The sequence below is a fragment of the Periplaneta americana genome, chromosome 10 (genome assembly GCF_040183065.1).
Source record: "Periplaneta americana isolate PAMFEO1 chromosome 10, P.americana_PAMFEO1_priV1, whole genome shotgun sequence".
NCBI lineage: Eukaryota > Metazoa > Arthropoda > Insecta > Blattodea > Blattidae > Periplaneta > Periplaneta americana.
The window spans coordinates 74,089,889-74,110,423 of record NC_091126.1 but is presented as its reverse complement, the minus strand read 5'-3'; the positions used below and the strand labels follow the sequence as shown (position 1 = coordinate 74,110,423).

The 20,535-nt window shown below is 35.0% G+C and overlaps 1 protein-coding gene across 7 annotated transcripts in view; it reads right to left on the bottom strand.

Moving 5' to 3' along the window:
- The window catches only part of Ptp99A (Protein tyrosine phosphatase 99A), a 1,121,389-nt gene that overhangs the window by 57,020 nt on the left and 1,043,834 nt on the right, over nt 1-20,535 (bottom strand). For all 7 annotated transcript variants that reach the window (XM_069837673.1, XM_069837670.1, XM_069837672.1 and 4 more), the window contains 5 exons: nt 20,254-20,445; nt 16,122-16,402; nt 13,467-13,720; nt 8,486-8,769; nt 6,071-6,285 (listed from right to left, as the gene is read on the bottom strand). In XM_069837673.1, the coding sequence (XP_069693774.1) occupies nt 6,071-6,285; nt 8,486-8,769; nt 13,467-13,720; nt 16,122-16,402; nt 20,254-20,445 (1,226 nt within the window). The remainder of the gene's footprint in view (nt 1-6,070; nt 6,286-8,485; nt 8,770-13,466; nt 13,721-16,121; nt 16,403-20,253; nt 20,446-20,535) is intronic.

Sequence of the window (20,535 nt, the reverse complement as noted above, 5' to 3'; positions counted from 1 at the left end):
AAATGTGAAATAAATTGGCATCTCTCCAGACTTGTATCTCAACAAACACTATATTATTAAAATGGTTACTAAAACTATAGGAATAATGAATCTTCTCACCAATGTATGCAATACATTAAGTCGCTTTTTTCTTTACAGACAAGAGATTATTATAATTTTTTTGTGGATCAACATTAAAAAAATAGCTTCTAAATGACATTTGCAATGGTCCTTACAGAAAGCATGTGTAAAAAATTTAATTACAACATACTATTCCATCACTTTTTATGAGTCTAACCAAACCTATCATAAAATAATTTTATTTAATTCTTTAATAACCTATGCTTTATTGATCATTCTCCAGTGTACCCTTTCATACCGAAAATATAAGGCGATATGCCACATGAAGTGCTTGCTTAGGCAGAAATCAAAATGTGAGTTTTCCAAACTGGAGGTTTGGTCTCAAATTCTGGTGAGATAAAGAGAAATTTGTGGTGATCGATGACATTGGTACCTACATGTCTATCACATTCCTTTTCATCACTTGAGAACGCAATGGGAGACTACTGCATCATATTATTTCTTCTGTAGTAGCCAATGATCGGCCCTGAATTTGATGCTAATGCAGGAAGAGGTCACTTACTTGTAGGAACAGAATGCGTCACTAAGAATCAAATATCAATATAAAATTTGACAGAACAAAATTAAATTTGGATCCCTTCTTGTAAAATGTTGCATAAATGAAGTTTTGCGTTACACAGTAATAAGTCCAGTATTCATGATCATCATCGTCATCATCATCATCAACCTATTCAGGGGTGTATTTCAGGCCTAGCGATATCATTTTTCGAGGCCAGGCAGTGCCTTGGGCACTTTTCTGATTTTCATATTATTGTCAAATTCTGCATTTATAAAAAGTCGTATTTCTTTCATATTTAAACAATACAATTTCATAGTGACGTGTACTCTACAGGCCTATCAACCTCTTTATTTTTTTATCAGAAAATTACTCCAATTTTGTTTTCTATATGGCTATATGCAACCAACTGTTCCTGTTCAAATAGAATGGCCCAGTAGCTTATGCTTCGAAATTCCAGAACCAGGGTATTTTTTTTATAAAGACATATACCACTGATTACAGTGTATTGTTTTAGTTTCACAAATATTTCATTTCCACACTTCTCCCAATTCTGTACATTTGTTCATGTTTTTTTCTTATAAATCTTCTTCAGACATCTATTTGAAGAACAAAAGCACCAATTATTCAGAACTATTAACCACATTACTTCTGCAATTTCATTCATACCGATTTCAACTTGGTAGAATTCGTCATTCAGAATGAAATTAAGTTGAACACATTTTCAATTAATTAATTAATTCATTCATTCATTCATTCATTCTTAGAGCAAAACATTTGCTTGTGTTTCGTAGGCTATTAGTGTTTAACTGATATTCACTGCATTTTAGTAACCTGAACTGTATGTTGTATCTATCGGCATTGATTAGGCATTTGAGAGCTACTGCTAGTAACTTTAATAGTTATGTTTACAACTTTCATTCTATTTACTGCAGGTGCACGGGAACTGCAAGCAATGGCGTCCTTCGAAATGTAGCCTACACAAAAGACACTATCTGGCATTATCAATATTTACATCTGGAGTAAATTGTGTTGCTGTGCTAAGTACTGTTTACTTTCTCTAGTCCTCAAATAACATAACAAATAACAGTAATTTACAATATGTGACAGCAGCTTCTTTTAAAAATATTCATAGACATAATGTTTATAAATGTCACAATCCAAGAGTGAAGAAAACATCCATCATCCGTGAAAATGCTTCCAATACATGTCTTGATGGTCTTACAGCCCTGTGCTCATTTTCATGCAGTTTTATGTCCCAGGTATCAGCACTAAGTGCGGTCGGGTAGCTCAGTTGGTAGAGCAGTTGGGTACAGACTGTAAATTCCGGAGTTCAATCCCAGGTGGTATGGGATTTTCTCATTGCCAAATTTCCAGAATGACCCGAGATTCACTCAGCCTCCTGTCAAATTGGACACTGTGTTTTTCCTGGAAGTAAAAGGTGATCGGAGGGTGATGCTGACCCCACCACCTCATTCTAGTGTCGATGTCAAGAAAGCATGGGCTCTACCTCTATGCCCCCAAGTGCTTTCATGGCATGTGAAGAGGATACTTTTACTTTTACTTTTTACCAGCACTAAATAAGATATATAATTTTAACAATTTCAGAATTAATTAAAAATTTAGTAAAATATATATTTTTACTCAGAATATAATTCAATTATTAATCCCTATGTTTCGTTATATTGACATTTATTTAAAATGGAATTAAGAGAAGGAAATCCAACAAATTAATGTGAATTATGAATTTTCGTGTGTAAGTATTGTTCTCTCCTCTTGTTAAATAAAAAGTTAATGGACTGATAATTTTGCTATAACACTTGACGCAGTAAATCACAATTTCATCATTGGTTCATGAAGAAAAATACTATTTACCAAATAGTTACCTATACGAAAGTAAATACTGGTACTTCAATGTTTTTCAAAGATTTACATGTGGGGAAAACTACTTTGTTCGGTTTCATATATTAGCATGATGACATACTGAACCCTATATTATTTTGTAATATTTAGAATAGCAGTCCTCATTTTTTGGCACTTTATACTTTTCAGTGTTTGAAGGTCAACTGCGTCAGATTTTTTAAATTTAAATTTGTTTCCTGCTTTGTCCATCAGAACCCTTCGGAGCCTCGTGTGGTGCTATCCTGTATAGATATCTCAATTGAGACGTTCTCCTCCAAAACATATATCAGAAAAACAGGAAGCATACTCGTACAAAGAATGCGTTTCATACTTAATTTTGCCTAGATCATGATTATTTTACGAAATTTGTCCTTTAAAATAAAATACGCAATTTTATAAATTTTCAACAGTGTTTATTAAATTTTATTGCATTCTGTGTCCTTTAAAATTCCATTGCCCTTCCCTGGGTTTGAACGCACCAACCTTGGATAAAATGGCAAATATGGCAACCATTAGACCACTGCGAAAGACTTGATAATAATAGTAGGATAAATTCGCACGAACGTGCATAAGGTTTTGGGCCATCACTCCTTGCTGTATTCATTTAGAGTGTTTGTCCTCTTTGCACATACCGAGAAGTGATATCTTTCGCATTTCTTGTTACACAGTTTGCACACACACTTTTCATTTGGATCGTGATAAAATGCTTCCATGCAGAGTTTATGATGCGAGCCTCGTGATTCCACTGCGCATTTCTTGGTTTAGACCTGCCCAGTCTCGGTTCATCATGGCATCTATCATATAGAACTCCGTCCATATTTTTTCTCTTTTCTCCATTCTTCTCCTCAGTAATTTCGCAACTTGTGGTATAGATGGCAGTAGTTATCTGTACCTCAGTTCCTCTATAAGAAAGTCCTCCTGTGCTAGAGTATAAGCCAATCGAGATGGTGTCGTTTTTGATACACCCAATATCCTTTTCAGGAATCTGGCTTTTACTTTTTCTAGCATACCTAGATCCATTAGTATGAGGTAGTCCCATATGAGTTCAATGCCATACGTTAGTGTTCGCATGATTTTGGCGCGGAATAACTGCATTGCTATTCCCAGGGAGATTCTGGTGGGGAAAGACTTGATAATGAGTTTCAATAACACTAGTCAACAAGGTTTTCATATCATGGATAAGAATAACTATTTTTATATCATTTGTATGTGCTGATTACGAATATGACATTGAAAAAGTTCCGAGATGTCACATTTTTTAGAAACGTATATTTTTTAATCAGCAAGTAGTATAAAAATGTGTTAAAACCAACCCACACTGAAAGAGGTTCCTTTCTTTAATGTGGATCTTTTATACATTTCTGTTTTTTTAAGGTACCATTTGAAGCATACTTTTACTTTTGTGCATTGGATGAGTGCTACCCTTCCAGGTGGTTAATTGTTTTATTACCAGTACACTTATTATGTGGCTGCATAGAGGGTAAGTCATAAAACTCACTAAAAAGGAAATAGGGTTGTTGTTGTTGTAGTTATATTTTGAGACAAGAAATGAGAAATTTAATGGTTAGTTCTGATTGTGGTAGTTCCTTGATGGCACTACTTATTCTGTAGTAATGTTAAATGGATCACAATCATCGTTCATGTAAAAATCCTCCAAATAGTTTCTATCATGTTTGTGGCGAATTTACCTTGAAATCACAACGCCGATCAATTACAGACAATGTAAAAACAATGTATTACTTTTATTTTGGCTGTAAAGTGTGTGTGAACAAGAACAAGAAAATTGGTCCCCACATGCGTTGTATAGTGTAATGTGTTATGTGAAGTAAACAGAGTTGTTGTGAGGACAGAAACAACATTCGTTTTGCTACTCCAGTGATTTCATGACTGCCTACCAGTCTTCTGGAAGATTGTTACTTCTGCATTACCAAAACATAGAGATTTTCAAAGAAAACTAAAGATAAAATTGTAAATTCTAATCTCACTTCAGCCATAAGACCAGTGTCACATTCTCCGGAACTTCCTATCCCTATTCCTCCACCTAGTGAAGAAGGTTACATCATTCCAGAGGAACAAGAGCCATCAAAATCCTCAGACTATCCTTCAACTTCTGCTAATCCCACTTTCATTCCCGAATACAATACACCACATCTGATATGACAGGCAGAACTTAATGATCTAATTAGGCATTTAGGTCTTTCCAAGCAACACATCGAACTATTAGGTTCTACAATGCAACAGTGGAACTTATTAGCAAAATTTACCAATGTTTCAACATTCAGAAAACCAAACGATAAGTTAAATAACTATTTTGCAACGGAAAATTCTGTTTGTGCCTGCATAAATGTGAGTGGGTTAATGGATAAATTAGATGTTGAATATATCCAGAAGAATGGTGATTGTTCATCGATTATTCAAAACTGAACTTACAAGCAGTTTTATTGAACAACGGCAATATAAAACCTCCCATCCCTGTGACTCATTTAGCAAGATAGCAATTTTTAGAAAAAAAAAAAAGTTTAAAACTAACGAATTAGCAGCATGTAAATATCTTGCATCTGTCATCAAAGGGCTCTTAGGGAATCACAAGGCAGAAAATTATTACCAATTAATAGAGACATTACTGGGAAACTATAAAAAAAAAAAAACGGGCTGCTGTAAGTTGCTGAAGATCCACTTCTTACATTCACATCTGGACTCCTTTCCTGACAACTTGGGAGCTGTAAGTGATGATCAGGGGGAGTGATTTTGCTATAATGGAGCAATGGTATCAAAGAAAATGGAATCCATCAACGATGGGCGATTATTGCTGGTTTTGAGAACGGAAGATTCCAGTACTCATAAGAAGAAAAAAAATAGGGTAATTTCTAATTTTTTTTGTTTCCTTTTTATTAGGCATGAAGAGTGGTTTTATACCTTTCAATAGCTGGTTGGTTATTAATTTACAGTTTTATCATAGCTAAGCTTCTGTTGGAAATTTTATACAACAAATGACACTGAAGTAATTTTTAATACTGATATGTCAAAAATCCTGATTTTTTCAAACAATCGAGTAACTATGTATAACACAAAAACGTGACGTGTTACGAACTTTTCACTGTCATTTTCGTGTTCAGCACGTGCAAATTAGTTAATATCAGCGTATTTTATTCATGTTATGGAAAAAAATTCAAATTTGTTAACTAGTCTAATTTAATGACGTGTGTTACGAAATAAAACCCAGTTCAAAGAACGGAACTCTTAAATGGCTGTCATAAAAGTAATTATTGATGAATTATTCTACTAAGAAATATTGTTCTAAATGTGATTTTTCTGAGATGCATTATGTGTATAAATGAATGACGTTATTTCAGTTGTATCACATGTTTCTGATCAGGGCAAATTCTGTTAACCTTTACTTACCCTACAACATTAGAAGTGCAGACGAAGTAACTATAAACGCTAACAAACAAAATACACAGACTGGGAAAATGAAAGGGACACCCACAACTGTAGCAAATGGTGCACATGACGTATTTAATTCCAACTCTGTCAAGTTGATCGTTCACTCACCCTGCCACGTTCCACTAAATTGGTAATCATGACTATTATTGCCACCCGTTGTTCCCAAACCATACGCCAGAAACAGTCGAATGTTGCAGGCAAGGGTCCTTGAGTGCCGATGTATGCCCGTGAACGTTGAAAACCATCTATGTAGTTCGCATTAACATAATCAACAGAACGTTTCTGTCCTGGCACTGGCAGCAGTTGCACTCTACTGTGGTCATCTGAAAAACAAAATAATGTCCATTTAGTTAAATTTTTATAAAGTTTACTGTTTAAGGGTCAGTCCTTCTATATTCTTGTAAATTAATAGAAGGATTCACAATTAAATTATTGAGAAATGGAATGATGAGAGTAAATGGAGGTGACCTAACAGTTGACGATAAAGGTAATCTTATTCAGGCATTCACAATAAAAAATAATTAGATGAAGATTAATTTAAATTAATAGTAGGTTCCGCAATTAAATTATCCATACTGAGGAAGGGGATAATGAGAGTAAATGAAGATAAACTAAGAAATGATAAAGGTGAATGGCAGAAGGCGATAAGGATAAACTTAATCTGGTATTCACGATAAAAAGTGAAGGTATAAAAGAAAAAAGGATACGGCTAAGTAGGAAAGTTAATATTTTAGGAGAAAAATTCTCTCCGGTGCCAGCCACAAAGGGAAACATCAGAAGAGGAAAGTTCGGTCCGGTGTTGTGGATTGAATTCGGCGTAGGTCAGTGGTCAGAGCGCTTGGTACATAGAACCAAGGACCCAGGTTCGATCCCTGGTGCCGGAGAGAATTTTTCTCCTAAAATATTAAGTGTCAATATTACAGATAAATTCTGTAGGACAAATTAATATATCTATAATATTCTAATTAGGAAAGGATTGTATTGTGAGGAAGATGAATGTAACTGATATAATGGTGGCTGGTATACAAAGTGAGACGCATAGCGGCAGCATGGGCAAAATTTTGGACATTGAACTTTATATTGTTAGAAAAGTCATACAGCCTAGAGATTAAGAGATACGTCATGAATACGTGCATATTATCAGCATTAGTATACCGAGAAAAATACTAGGCGTCACATGGAGGGACAGAATGCGAAATGAGACTGTAAGAATAAAAACAAAAATAAATGATGCAGTAACTACCAGCAGAAACCTGAAATGGAGTTGGACAAGTCACATCATGAGGCTAAACCCCAGCAGATAGACTCACAAGGCGACAGTCTGGGACCACAGGTGCGTGTAAAGGAGCGTGGGGCATCAAAGGACACTTTGGGTCGACGATCTCAGGAAGACCTTTGGGAACCGATGGACAACAACTGCCAGAGAGAGGACAGTGTGGAAGCAAAGTATCAGCACAGCATCGCGGACCATCCCTCATTGAGACAACACACAGAAGAGTGCATCACAGAGGACAGAGAGCAGCAATGGAGAAACTAAAAGAACACGTGCAAAAAGTGTTACAACTTAAAGGAGAAACCTTCCCGGCATGGCTAACCGGGATCGCCTTAACCAGCCGCCTTCCTAGGAAGAGGCCCGTGCCCCAAGGGGACATTATGGGCTGAACTTGAACTTGAACTTTGGTATACAAAACTGTGAGGATCACCAGTACAGAATTTGTTTAGGGACAGTAAAGATCAATATCAATATCATATACAGCTCAATGGAGGATTTAATTATTATCTATACACATCTACTTTTGCCTCTGATTGAGGGTCTGGCTGATACGTACATCTATTATCAGACAGCACATCTCACGTGACGATATGTGTCAGAGGAATAACAAGTGTTTGGATGCTGAAGTATGATTAGTGTTAATATGTAGCTAATCGGCAATGTACTCAGTGGAGGGGGAAAGGAACTGGCCATCCTACCTCATTATCTCCTGACCTAGTTGCCTCATAAGTGGTGCTTGTTGGTGTCACTTGTGAGGTTCGGACAGTTGAATAAACAACAACGTATGTACTTTTATACCTCTCCCATTCTAATTTATTTTAAAAACAAAATTTTTCTTTGCTCATATTCACATTTTGGAACAATACATTTATGACGTCAAGTTGTTGAAACAGAATTACGGTAGTTATTTTTAAAGATTCTACGTTGATATTACATCTTGGAATGCAGAAGGCATGGCTATATAAAAATCCGACACAAACATTCTCTTTCTTAAAAGGGGGAAGCCAGATTACAGTCACTGCTAAGCTTTTATGAGAAGGTTACAGAGAATTCTCCCATATTTAACCCATTTCAAACATGACTTCATGTGCGAATTAAAGATCTATAAACATAAATGTGTAATAGCACATCCCACAGTCTAGATACTTGAACAGCCCACCCAACATAGACTCCAGAAGCAATCTGAAGTTAAAATCATGTTCAGTATTCAATATGCATTTGAAATTCGTGAGTCTCATTGAGGTACTCACATGCTAGTATGTTAAGGTAACGGTTCTTTTGCTTGTTGTCTGGGTGTTGTGAATGCTCCGATGGATATTCTTCTTGAGTGGAAGCTGCCTGGATTGCTTCATACTCCTTACTAAAGCCAATGTCACCGTCAGCATGAAGTTCAGCCACATGTTTTGAGAACAGATGAACAGGAATAGCTGTTTTCACGCCACCATTCTCTGCTTTGGCGTCCCAGTCAACCAGTGTTGGGGGAGGTGCTCTTGGAGGATCATCAAGATAATAGTATGCAGCATGAAAACATTTCCTGGAAAAGAAATTCATTTGTGAAAATTATTGTCTCCCTAATTATGCTCATTATAGTGCAGTGGTGTAAGCTATTTGTTGTTTGCCCTGCACTTTTATTTTTCTTTTTGGTGAATGTTACTTATGTCCCAGCCACTACAGGAACTTGATGAAATACCTTCAAAATGCCTTGAATTTATAGTATTGGTTAGTAGAAATTGCTGTGACCACTGGGAGAGCTGTAAACCCATGCAACCCGCCTTAAATACGTACCTTACTTATATAAGAAAATCGTCATGCGTGAATGATGAATACGGCCATATTTCGTTAATGCAACAGTGAGTTTCAGTGTCGCCAACATAGTAATAATACTACACACCTAATCAAACCTAACCTAACCTCTCTAATAATACTACACACCTAATCCAACCTAACCTGACCTAACCTCTCTCATAATACTGCACACCTAATCAAACCTAACCTCTCTCATAATACTACAAACCTATTCCAACCTAACCTGTCACATAATACTACACATATGTAGTAACATTCCTCACATTTAGTATAATTTCGTTTGCATATTTTGCCGGCCCTGCTACTCGTGTCAGTAACCATCTAGTGGAAGTGGATCGTAATTCCAGGAAGAAAATACGGCGACTTTCATAATAATTACATTTAGTTCGTTCAGTGTGTTTTGTGATGTATTAACTGTGTTAATGTACCGTAGTAATAATGGTGTGTGTATATATATATATATATATATAGTACAATAAGAATTGGGTAATTTGCTAGGAGACGTCGTTGCACATAGGCCAGTTTTATACTAATCCTAAACATCTTATTAAATATTGAACAAGTTCTGAATCATAACCTAAAATTGGCTGGTGGATACTCTACATTGACCACAGGAACTTTCCTATTAGGCTACCATACTATGAAATTAGTTGTTACATTTGAAGTCGAATTTATTCCATCATAAAATTCCGTAGATAAGTATGTCGTTCTTTTATTTATAATTTCCTTTTTCTTCTTCTCCAAGTAAATATATTCTGCAAATTTTTTATCCGTTTTAAAGTCCCGGGTAATGACCTAACAAATGAAAAGAACTTCCGTGTTGTAAAATAACACACCTCTCAGGTTTATCAGTTTGCATTAACACTCAAACAGAAACAAGTTTACTTTCTTACGCAATGAAACTGACATAAGGAATAGGAAACACTACTTACATAATTGCATTAAAATTCAGTTTTACACAACTTCAGAAGACATTACTGTACTATACAGTATAAACGCGAGTCTCGACCATTGATGATCAACTCCTAAAGCTTTAATACTGATCGACAACTCTTAAGGAAGTTGTGTATAGAATATGACGACATGCCCAACATAAGAAACATGCATCCATACTGGCTCTTGGAACTGCTTCAATGTCATGTCAGAATTCAGAATAAATTATGAATTCATTCAAATGTTTACTTGCTGATCTTGTTCGTATAAATACATAGTCTATTATTATTATTATTATTATTATTATTATTATTATTATTATTATTATCATTTATGGAATGTATGTACTTCATTTATTTTCTGTTTAGCTAAACAATATGGCGTCTCGAGCGACTTAACTATTGATAAACGTCATTGTTACGTAAATACAGTACTTCATAAAAAATTGTAACATACAGTTAAGCATATCTATAATATTGGAGTTTTACCATTTTCAATTATTTCACGAGTTAATTTTACCAATTATCTTCTAATCAAAACTCTATGAACTTTTAGTGAGAGTATTCTTATGTTTAATTGGACACTAAAGCAGAAAATTTCCATTCATAGAAAATAACATAACCAACACAACCACTCTAACAATAAGCAACTGTATACAGTTTCATCCACAGCGTTTGTAATATGAAAGCATGTTTACTCTTGATGCAGATCAACACAAAGCTTCGTGCTTGTAGACTGTCACTTCGATTACCTTCAAGATTCAGTTTTACTTTACAAATAATAACAAAATTAAATTAATACCAAACCTCTCCGAGCACATCCAATAAGAAAGTAATTCAGAAAAATTATCAGTAAGCCTAATGAATACATTTGAAAATTTACCGAAATGTCCACATTTCTAATAGTTATCTTTCTTAAAAACGATGCATATATCTCCAGATCTGCTTAAAACACCCATCTTGAACAACGCTTGACTTGCTCTTACGATTCATAAGATTATACAAGGAAATTACACATTTCCTGTACAATGAAGTCTAATCTTATCTGTGTTACCAACTGCAGCTCTTTTCCACCATAAAAAAACTAAAATTGTAAACATTACATCATTGACATAATATCAAGTGTGAAACTGGGTGGAGAAAAATCTAGACGTAATGTATTTGTATTACATTCCGTTGGCTTTTGAGTTTGATAAGTAGTTTATTTAATGACGAAAGATTTTTTCTTTATTTAACAAAATAGTTCAAAATTACACAAAATTTAAAATCATGTGTCAGTGCCAACTCCAGGAATATCTATGGTTACATATTCTGTTAAACTTTTGCTATCTGGATCGCATGCAGTTGTTCCCCGGAGGAAGACAGTGCCGTCAAGTAACATCCTGTTTCCATTGCACTGATAAGAAATATTATTGTGAATCGTGAGGAAATGATAATGGTTCCAGTATGTGCAATTCATTTTGCTAAAGGTAGGGTCAACCTATCCCTGCTCTTCTTTCTATTGTTAGCGCAAATACTCTTGGTAGCTGGGATACCTAGCGCTCTCTGTCTTTCCTGCAGCTATGTTTTTTACATAGAGCTTGTCAAGCAGTTGCACTGACTCCTACAAAAACATCGTTTGGTACTTATTTCCTGCCCGTTCGCAGTTCGCACTTCTATCGGTGCGAAAAGCATCCATTAACGACGATCTGTCATTCAATCTGTCTGTCCATCTTTCAAAGACAAGCTGACTGGCAGGATGCCTTGGCGGATAGACGTTCGTCAAAAGTTCCGTCTTACGACTTTGCTACATGGTGCATTTTGTGCAATATGTAGGCCTATGTATTTAATATACGTATGTGTGTAATACTGGAAAATGATATGGAAGGTGGAGCTTCATGTTTTCTCAAAATACAAATAGAAAAAAAGATAAACTCTTTTTTTTTTAATATACAACATAAGTACCGGTATAGTAAAGCATAGCAAACAAAAACAAAATGAGAAGCATAATTCGCACCATGAACGGACACTATAGCCATAATTATTGACAAACAAATTCATATTCTTCTTTAATTTTACTTTAATACTTTTTATTAAAATATAATTTTTAACACTTTAAATGTTTTCTGAATTAATAAATTTACGACACTGTTACCAAATCTCCAATTACAATACCTACATGAACTACTGAAGATTACGGAATTAAGCCCTTCAATCAGTGTGCCGTGTACGAATCAAATTAACCAAAACTCTCACTACCTTCATGGCTGAGAAATGTAAACTCTTATTCACTTTATTAATTTGCTTTTACCTCTTGATCACAGTAAGCAACCACAAAGCTAATGATTTTCCTCTCCTTGCTGTAAATAACCTTCATCAATCTCGTATTGCTACAAGACATTGCTTCACATAAGGCAATATTAAACACAACTAACTTTTCGACCACACGAAGCAAATATATTTCACCTGCAAATTTAGCGTATTTCACCTGACTCACAGAAGTGGTGCAAGGTGCTGCCACTAGTAGTGACTTCACTCTTCGTGTCACTATTTTAGCTACCAAGATAACTTGCGGGAACAATACCGTATTCTTCGCATCCTTCATGAAAATCTGTCACATCGCCTTATTCACCAAAACTGAATTTGAAGTTGCTTGCATCTGAACTCTCATACCTAATAATGATAGCCAATGTTTTTACGAGATGTTATGCTACACTAATTTTCACGAAGGAATCTTACAGAAATAATTGTATTACAAAATACCTTATTCACATTTAGAAGATAAATATAACAAGATAACAAGACGTACGTACTTAACATTTCAAAACTCAACGCAAGGTATTACAAGTTCCTTTCTGTCTCCACTCTAACCACGAGCATGAACCTAAAGTCAGTTGTTTGACTTATTGAAGTTCTTTCATTAGCTATATCTATGGCCTTCGTGGGAATGTGAAGAATTCTATTTGTGAGACGGAATTCATTACCTCCTACAATATGACTGATTACAGCAGAAGGTAATGGCCAAAATTACAAAGTGGGCGAAACAAGTAGGATATATTTTGCTTTGGGCTCGCTTATTCAGGGCAATTATTTGAATTTATATCTATCACATTATACATCCAGCTTCACTTCCCTACCAAAAGGAGGTCATTTTAAAAACTCGTATTGTCCTTCGTATTTCCTAACCATTGCCTAGCGTTGAGTATGCGTTCATTCATCAAGAACAACTACAATATGTACACAGTCCAGTATATACAGTCACGAATCTTGAGTTGTGAGGATGCTAGGAACAACAGACTGTGCCGGTACTATTTCGCATTGTCTGTAATGAGGCGATATTAGCGATCCTAATGGTTAGCAACTATCTATGGATGCATATTTATTACGTATTGAGCTTCGTGACTGTATATACTAGATTGTGGTATGTACCTAAACCTTCTTTCTTTAAACACAAGAAAAACATAGACCATGAAGTCACACTTGCTTTCTGCTCCACAAATATGGCCGTACATACCTCCACAGTATGAAAGCGATGACTGCCAGTAACAGGGCAAAGGAAGCACAGACGACCCCTGCTATCATGCCTGCACTCAGTTCTTTTGTACTACTCTGCTTGAAGTTCTGGATCTTGTCACAGTTGGGCCGAACTTGCACTTTGCGTGGCTCTGATGTCTGTCCGTGCACGTCCTCTCGGTTGAAAATGCTGTGCGAGACTCCTCGAACTTTTATTTCATACATAGTATCCACAGTAAGATTCGGAATTACCATCTGAAACATCATAAAGAAGCACCGTTTTATTTTCCGTTTGTCCTAATGAAGTGAAATTCCTTCTGTTATCTTTCAGATATGGGTACGGCTTAAATGGCAATGTAAAACGTATTACAATATTAACAGGAAATAGAAGCATAAACAATGAAACTAATATCTCAAAATGTATTTACTTTAGTGATTAGAAAATTATACGCTGATAGCCTATTACACGTACAATGCAAAATTAATTTCGAAAATAAATTATAAAACAGAATTCTCTGCTGTATAATTTATTTAACACGTATAATCTGTAACTTACCGCAAAATACTATCATTAACTATCGACATAAGAATCAGTACCTTGCCTCATAATTTGAGAATCGAAAGAGAACAATGGAATTTATAACGATCCATAGTTACATTTGTTCCAATTGTTACTTTCAACACGCGCTGAAAATATTGGTATCTAAATAGAACCTAAATGTCCCGGAGTCAGGTCTCGAGGCTTATAAAATTGCATTATGATGATAAAAGCACATAAAATAAAATAAAAACATTTTTATGATTCAAAGTTTCTTAAAATCTCATCAGTGGCGCAGTTTTTTCGTCCATTGACTGCGCTCGAAAGCGCACGTGTTATTGCCGTACACTTGCAGTTCATCACATTGTAATGAAGTTCGGGACGCTTTTAGTCCGTTATTTAAAGACGCTGTATCAAATATTATGTTATTTAGCATCGATGGGATTGGTGATAACGAGAGGTATTTGGCGAGATGAGACCGAGAATCCGCTATGTGATTACCTGACATTCACCTTGGAGTTGGAGAAAACCTCGGAAAAACCTTATCAGGTAATCAGCTCAAGCGGGAATCGAATCCACGCCAGAGCACAGCTTCAAATCAGCTGACAAAAGTGTCTACCGCCTGAGCCACGATTCTATAATTTTCAAACTGATGGTATGGGTATAATTGATAAAAGTTCTTCGATTGTAACGTCAGTTTCGCTGTACCACTTCCCATTTCGAACAGATACAAGTTACAAATGGTGAAATCGCCAAAAACTGACATAATTCTGACTTCAAATATGTACAACTCTGTTCTGGAATAATAGTTAATAGAGTGAAAGGTTGAATTTGTATATATGGGATTGCACCTCAAACTTACAATCTATATCCACTTCAGATACACGGTTATTTTAACTGCTATATTAAATTTATACTAGGAATAATTGCAATATAAAACAGGAATATACGTCTCATCTCATTTGAAGACATCACAATATATAACCTTCATTTTTACAGCGTTTAGTAACACTTCATTTCATGCTTTAATTACCACCATTTTCACCTTCAAATCAGTACATAATAATAATAATAATAATAATAATAATAATAATAATATTTTTTTATTTATTAATATTTATGTGCTGTACAACAGTCAGAGGCCAATTAAAGTTCAGCACAATACAAGACAATACAAAAGACAAGAATACAAAAAAGACGATTTATTAATGAATATAAAAACACAATGGATATAAATGATAGCGAGAGTAATTAAATAGATACAATACTAACAAAAGACATCAATTAATTGATGAGAACAAAGTGACATACAATACCAATAAAGTAAATACTATACATTAAATCTATCTAAATTAATTCCAACAAATTGGCAATCTTTATGCATCTGCAGACTGGAGAAAGAGATTTTGAATTTCTAGTGTTTTTTTTTTTTGAAATCTTAATCCATTTGTAGAAATACGAATACTGATATTATTTAAGAAAAATTCACAATCACTTTCACCCTTAATGACCTTACAAAAAAATTAATATTCAAGATCTTGACGTCTGGCATATAGACTACAACAATTAAAATATTTGCAGTTACTCTCATAATTATAAACACAGGAACTGGGTAAAAATCGAAAAATACATAAGGAAATAAATTTTCTTTGAATATTTTCCAATTTTACAGAGTCGGTAGAAGTTACGGAATTCCAGACAACAGCTGCATATTCAGGTTTAGATATAACCAATGTATAGTATAGAATAAGTTATAGACCTAATTAGACCAAGCATTCTTATTGAATGGTTATAAATATATTGAACACGATCATGAAAATACAATTTAGAATCAGGTAGAACACCAAGATCTCTAATAAATCTTTCCTAATAATTATGACATCATTAAGAGAATAGTTAAATTTTAATGAAGTAGTTTTACGTGTGAAGGAAATTATAGAAGTTTTGGATTAATTAATTTTCATTCCATTTTCATCAGAATATAGTGCAATAAAATTAATATAATTTTGAAGAATTTGACAATCAGCAATAATAATAATAATAATAATAATAATAATAATAATAATAATAATAATAAATACGGATATACAAAAAAAAGTCACTTGGAAATCTACATACCGAAGGTTCTGGATTGTCTGCCATTGCTGTAATAACCATCTCTTCAAACTCTGTCGATCTCTCATCACGGTATGAAATGATGTAGCGATCAATGGGATGATAATACTCCTGTGGACGTTGCCATTGGAGAAACAGGGTATCGTGGGACTGACATGTCAAGTTGACGATGCGAGGAGCAGTGGGACCACTTATATCTGTTCTGTGGCGAATGGCTTCAGAAGGTTCACCTTCATTCTTCCATGTGAAAGCCTTCAACCATATCTTGTATTCGGTATATGGCTCTGTAAAGGAATAAATGATAAATACTCAATGTTTGTTCGTAAAAATTCAGAATTCCATATGTATTAATAAGACAGAAATAAAAATATTGCTTTCTTTTTTATCTCCCAGATTTCAGGGGTTTTCACAGGTTAGTTTTATGGAAGCATTTCACTGATGTTACGTTATGTTTTATTTAATGACGCTCGCAACTGCCGAGGTTATATCAACTGCCGGTGTGCCGGAATTTTGTCCCGCAGGAGTTCTTTTACATGCCAGTAAATCTACTGACATGAGCCTATCGCATTTAAGCACACTTAAATGCCATCGAATTGGCCCGGGATCGAACCCGCAACCTCTGGCATAGTAGGGCAGCGCTATACCAACTCCGCCAACCAGGCCGACGCATTTCACTGACAATAATGATGTGCCAGAATATAATTTATGCAATAGATAATTCCCAATTGTTCTAGCCATTGCGGATTTGAAAAAACGGTGAATCATAACGAACTTGTAACTTGAGATCTGAGCATGGACCTAAAATACAGAAAATCAATTCACTAGCGGCTCAGTTACAAGCACATTTATCGTAGTGAGGTTTGTGTATTATAACTTTGTACATATTAATTTATTTAATCACGCTTACAAGAGCCTTAAATTGTAGAGGGACATTTAAATTCTAACAAATTGAAAGTAATTCTGAACAATATTAATAACTCAAATGACATTGTAATGGATGTAGGCCTACGTTTGGAAACGGGTTTCACTTAGTACAGCGCCGTTCGAGCAATGGCGTGGGCAAATATTAGCCTGCTTAGGGTTATTCAGCACGTCAGCTTTCGGCAATAAAATCTCCGAACTTATACATTACATTAGAGATGCAGTTTATTAGCTTACATTATAATAAGCGCTGGAACTGTCAACTACTGAAAATATTTTTCACCACTTTTTGTACGATTTCTTTGTAATATAAGTTATATACATGAAGATTCATCGTTTTACTCTTTAATGTGTACTGTATTGCCACGAACTAAACTAACCTGTATTGAATGGAAGTCAGCTGTATGCTAATGCTATAACCGTAACGTTCTTTCAAGTCTGTGCTATCTGTATACATTACGAAACACAAAATCTTTCCATGCTTGATCCACGAGAAATGCACACATACGCATGCATGCACACTATTTCCTCGGCACTTGCTTTCGATCTACAGTATGTATAACAGTAAAATGCCGAAGGCATCTACTTGAGTGAAACCTGTTTCCTGGCGAACACTTTGTACATTGCTGATATTACTGACACTGAGTATACAGAGTGAATCGTAAGTAAAGTCATTAATTTTAAAGAGATATTCTTTGAGATATTTCAAGCAAAAACGTTTAATACAATTTTGCTCGTTTTACTTTCTTTCCGATAAAAAAAAATATATGAGCCATTTCATAGCGTATTTTGGGAAAACTATTGAATTAATTCCCGATATACTCAGTCAATTTAAGAGATGATGATAAATGATTGAAATAAATTTAGTTTTGTCTTTTAAATGTGCAGAAATTTGATCCTAACAAATGTAACATTTCGTTCTGTAAAGAGATTTTAAAACTGGATGCACTCTGACAACCCTGTAAAGGTTATTGCCTGATGGAGAGATGCAGTTCGCGTAATGCGAGATAAGTATGGATGAGACAACGAGAAATGTAAACATAACACACACAATCGCTTTTACGGGAAATTTGATTTCTTGTATGTAAGTTTACCGGTTACTACTTTAAAAATTAAAGTGGGAGGGAACTATTTCTAATTGGCTGAAAAAATAATGCTTGTAGTAGGCCTATGACAAACGGAGATTTTTTAAATCACTAATTATTAGACTGTGTAACGTAAAATAAGCTTTTCTTGTTGTCTGTGTTCATCGAATATTTAATTAAAATTAAATCGAAGAGTTGAAAAATAATATTTTTAATTTAGTTCGTTTACCGTAAAATATCGTATTTTTTCTGAACATTTAATTAAAATTAGGTTGTAGAGTTTATTTTAAATTTTCCAAAATTTTATTTGACGTGAAATGAGCAGTGTTCATTCTTCGCTCTTTAACACAGATTAAACATACAATTTAAACAGTATATCATCTCCATTTTTTTACGAATTTGAGTTTAAAAACAATTTACGTGGCAATGACCTTCAACTTCCTGCTCATAACAAGCCAGGTGAAGGGGCTGTTCAGAGCAACAGAGCTTAATGTGCATTCCCTGCTGATTACACAGCGTTGAGCGATCTCGTAATTCATGTATATAAAAATGCATATTTTTCTGGAAAACTAATCGAAATACGTAAAATGGTATTTGACTTTTTTTTTGTTGCTCTTTACCCACCAGAACTAATGACATTACTTACGGTTCACTCTCTATACAGTTTTCCTAATACAAATTTTATTCTTGTCGCTCTCTCTTTTTCATAATTTAATATTAAATAATTCGCATTGCACTCTAAATCGAAATAACTTTTAGCGAATGTCTTCTTTCTAAATACCTTAAATGGTATGACTTTTGAAGGCATATTACGTCCCAGCTCTCTCACTTCGTTTTCGGTTTTGTCCGTCATCAACCTGCGTGGGATCAAAAGATGTCTAGCAAAGGCATCTGTCTGTAGATATGGAAAATTTATAGGGCGAGAAACAGTTGGCTGGTAATTTTGCCCGGAGTAGGGGTGTTATATTTGCCGTAAATCTACGACAAGGGCCATAATAAGTATTTATCGCTTTTTAAAAATATGCTTTCGACCAGGGAAATTCTGATCGAATGCCATGCATGGTAAGTGCTAAAACACTGAGGACGACTACATTTTAAGCACATGCAATACGAAAGTTGCAATTTTCGAAATAATTTACCTATTCAATTTTATTATACTCTAACTCAGTCATCAATAAATTTGTTAGAGAATCATTCAGTATACGAATTCATTGAGTTCCTTCCCTTTTGTGAGTCCCAAATATAACATTCAAGATTTGAACAGAAAACAGGCCTGTAAGTATTTACAAGTGTGGCGGAAAATATCCAATACAGTATGCACACACAGTGTCTCTAACTAAATTAGACCGACAAGCTTTCGGACCGGTTAGAGAATATTTTCCAAAAAACATTTTTTCTTAAAGAACAATGGGTTGCAGTACATTGGGTTCAGACTGCTAATTTAACACTGCAGCAAGCGTTCTTTCTTTTCTTTTTGTTTGTTTCCTTTATGCTTTTCTGTATTTTTGGGTCAAAGGAATACTTGTAACATTAATGATTTCTTTATTAAATTCATTAATTTACAATAACTGATTACCTCAGTCTTGTCATAATGACATGTAAGTACTTGAAGAGTCCACTGCAAGAATGATGGATGTCATTTGGAATACATTTTGCAGGAGAGGGAATTGAAAGTTTGAAATGCTTCGCGCTCAAAGCTTAACTGTGATTTTCCGATCATTACTGGACAATGACTATCAGTGTTAATGCCATATAACTCTGTATGTACATTCTATATGTCTTAAGCTATGCATTGACAGTCTTGGTTCATTTTCGACAAGAAAGTGACATCCATCATTCTTGCAGTGGACTCTTCACTTGTATTCAAACGAAACGCCGCAACCTGTTTGTTCCTTAACAAGAAGTAATTTAAAGCAAGTTATTTTCTCCATCCCAAAGTCTGTCGGTCTAATTTAGACACTCTGTATACGTTTCTCTCTTAGGTTTCAAATTGATGAGGAATTTCGATATATTTCCCACCCACTGAGGGAAAGCAATCCTGGGCACACAGTTGTACTCCTAAAAAAACCCTGTAACAAACGTGTCATTCGAACTCCAACTTGTATAAATTAATCATATCTTTAACTTACTCAGATCTTTGAGGACAAATTCGATTTGAGGATCTGTCTTGCGGACGGTTTTCACATCGGTGTAGTTGGCGTGCATGTAATACAGGCGGTAACCGGTGATCTGGCCGTTGGGTCGCTCTGGCTTATTCCAAGACAGCTCGATGGAAGAATGCGTTACATGCAGGACTGTGACATTCAGGGGTTTGCTCGGCACTGGAACCACACATCCATAAAACAATCACCATTGATCTCTTGCTTTGCGTCACATATAATTCTATTGATGACTTAATAACAAACATTCAT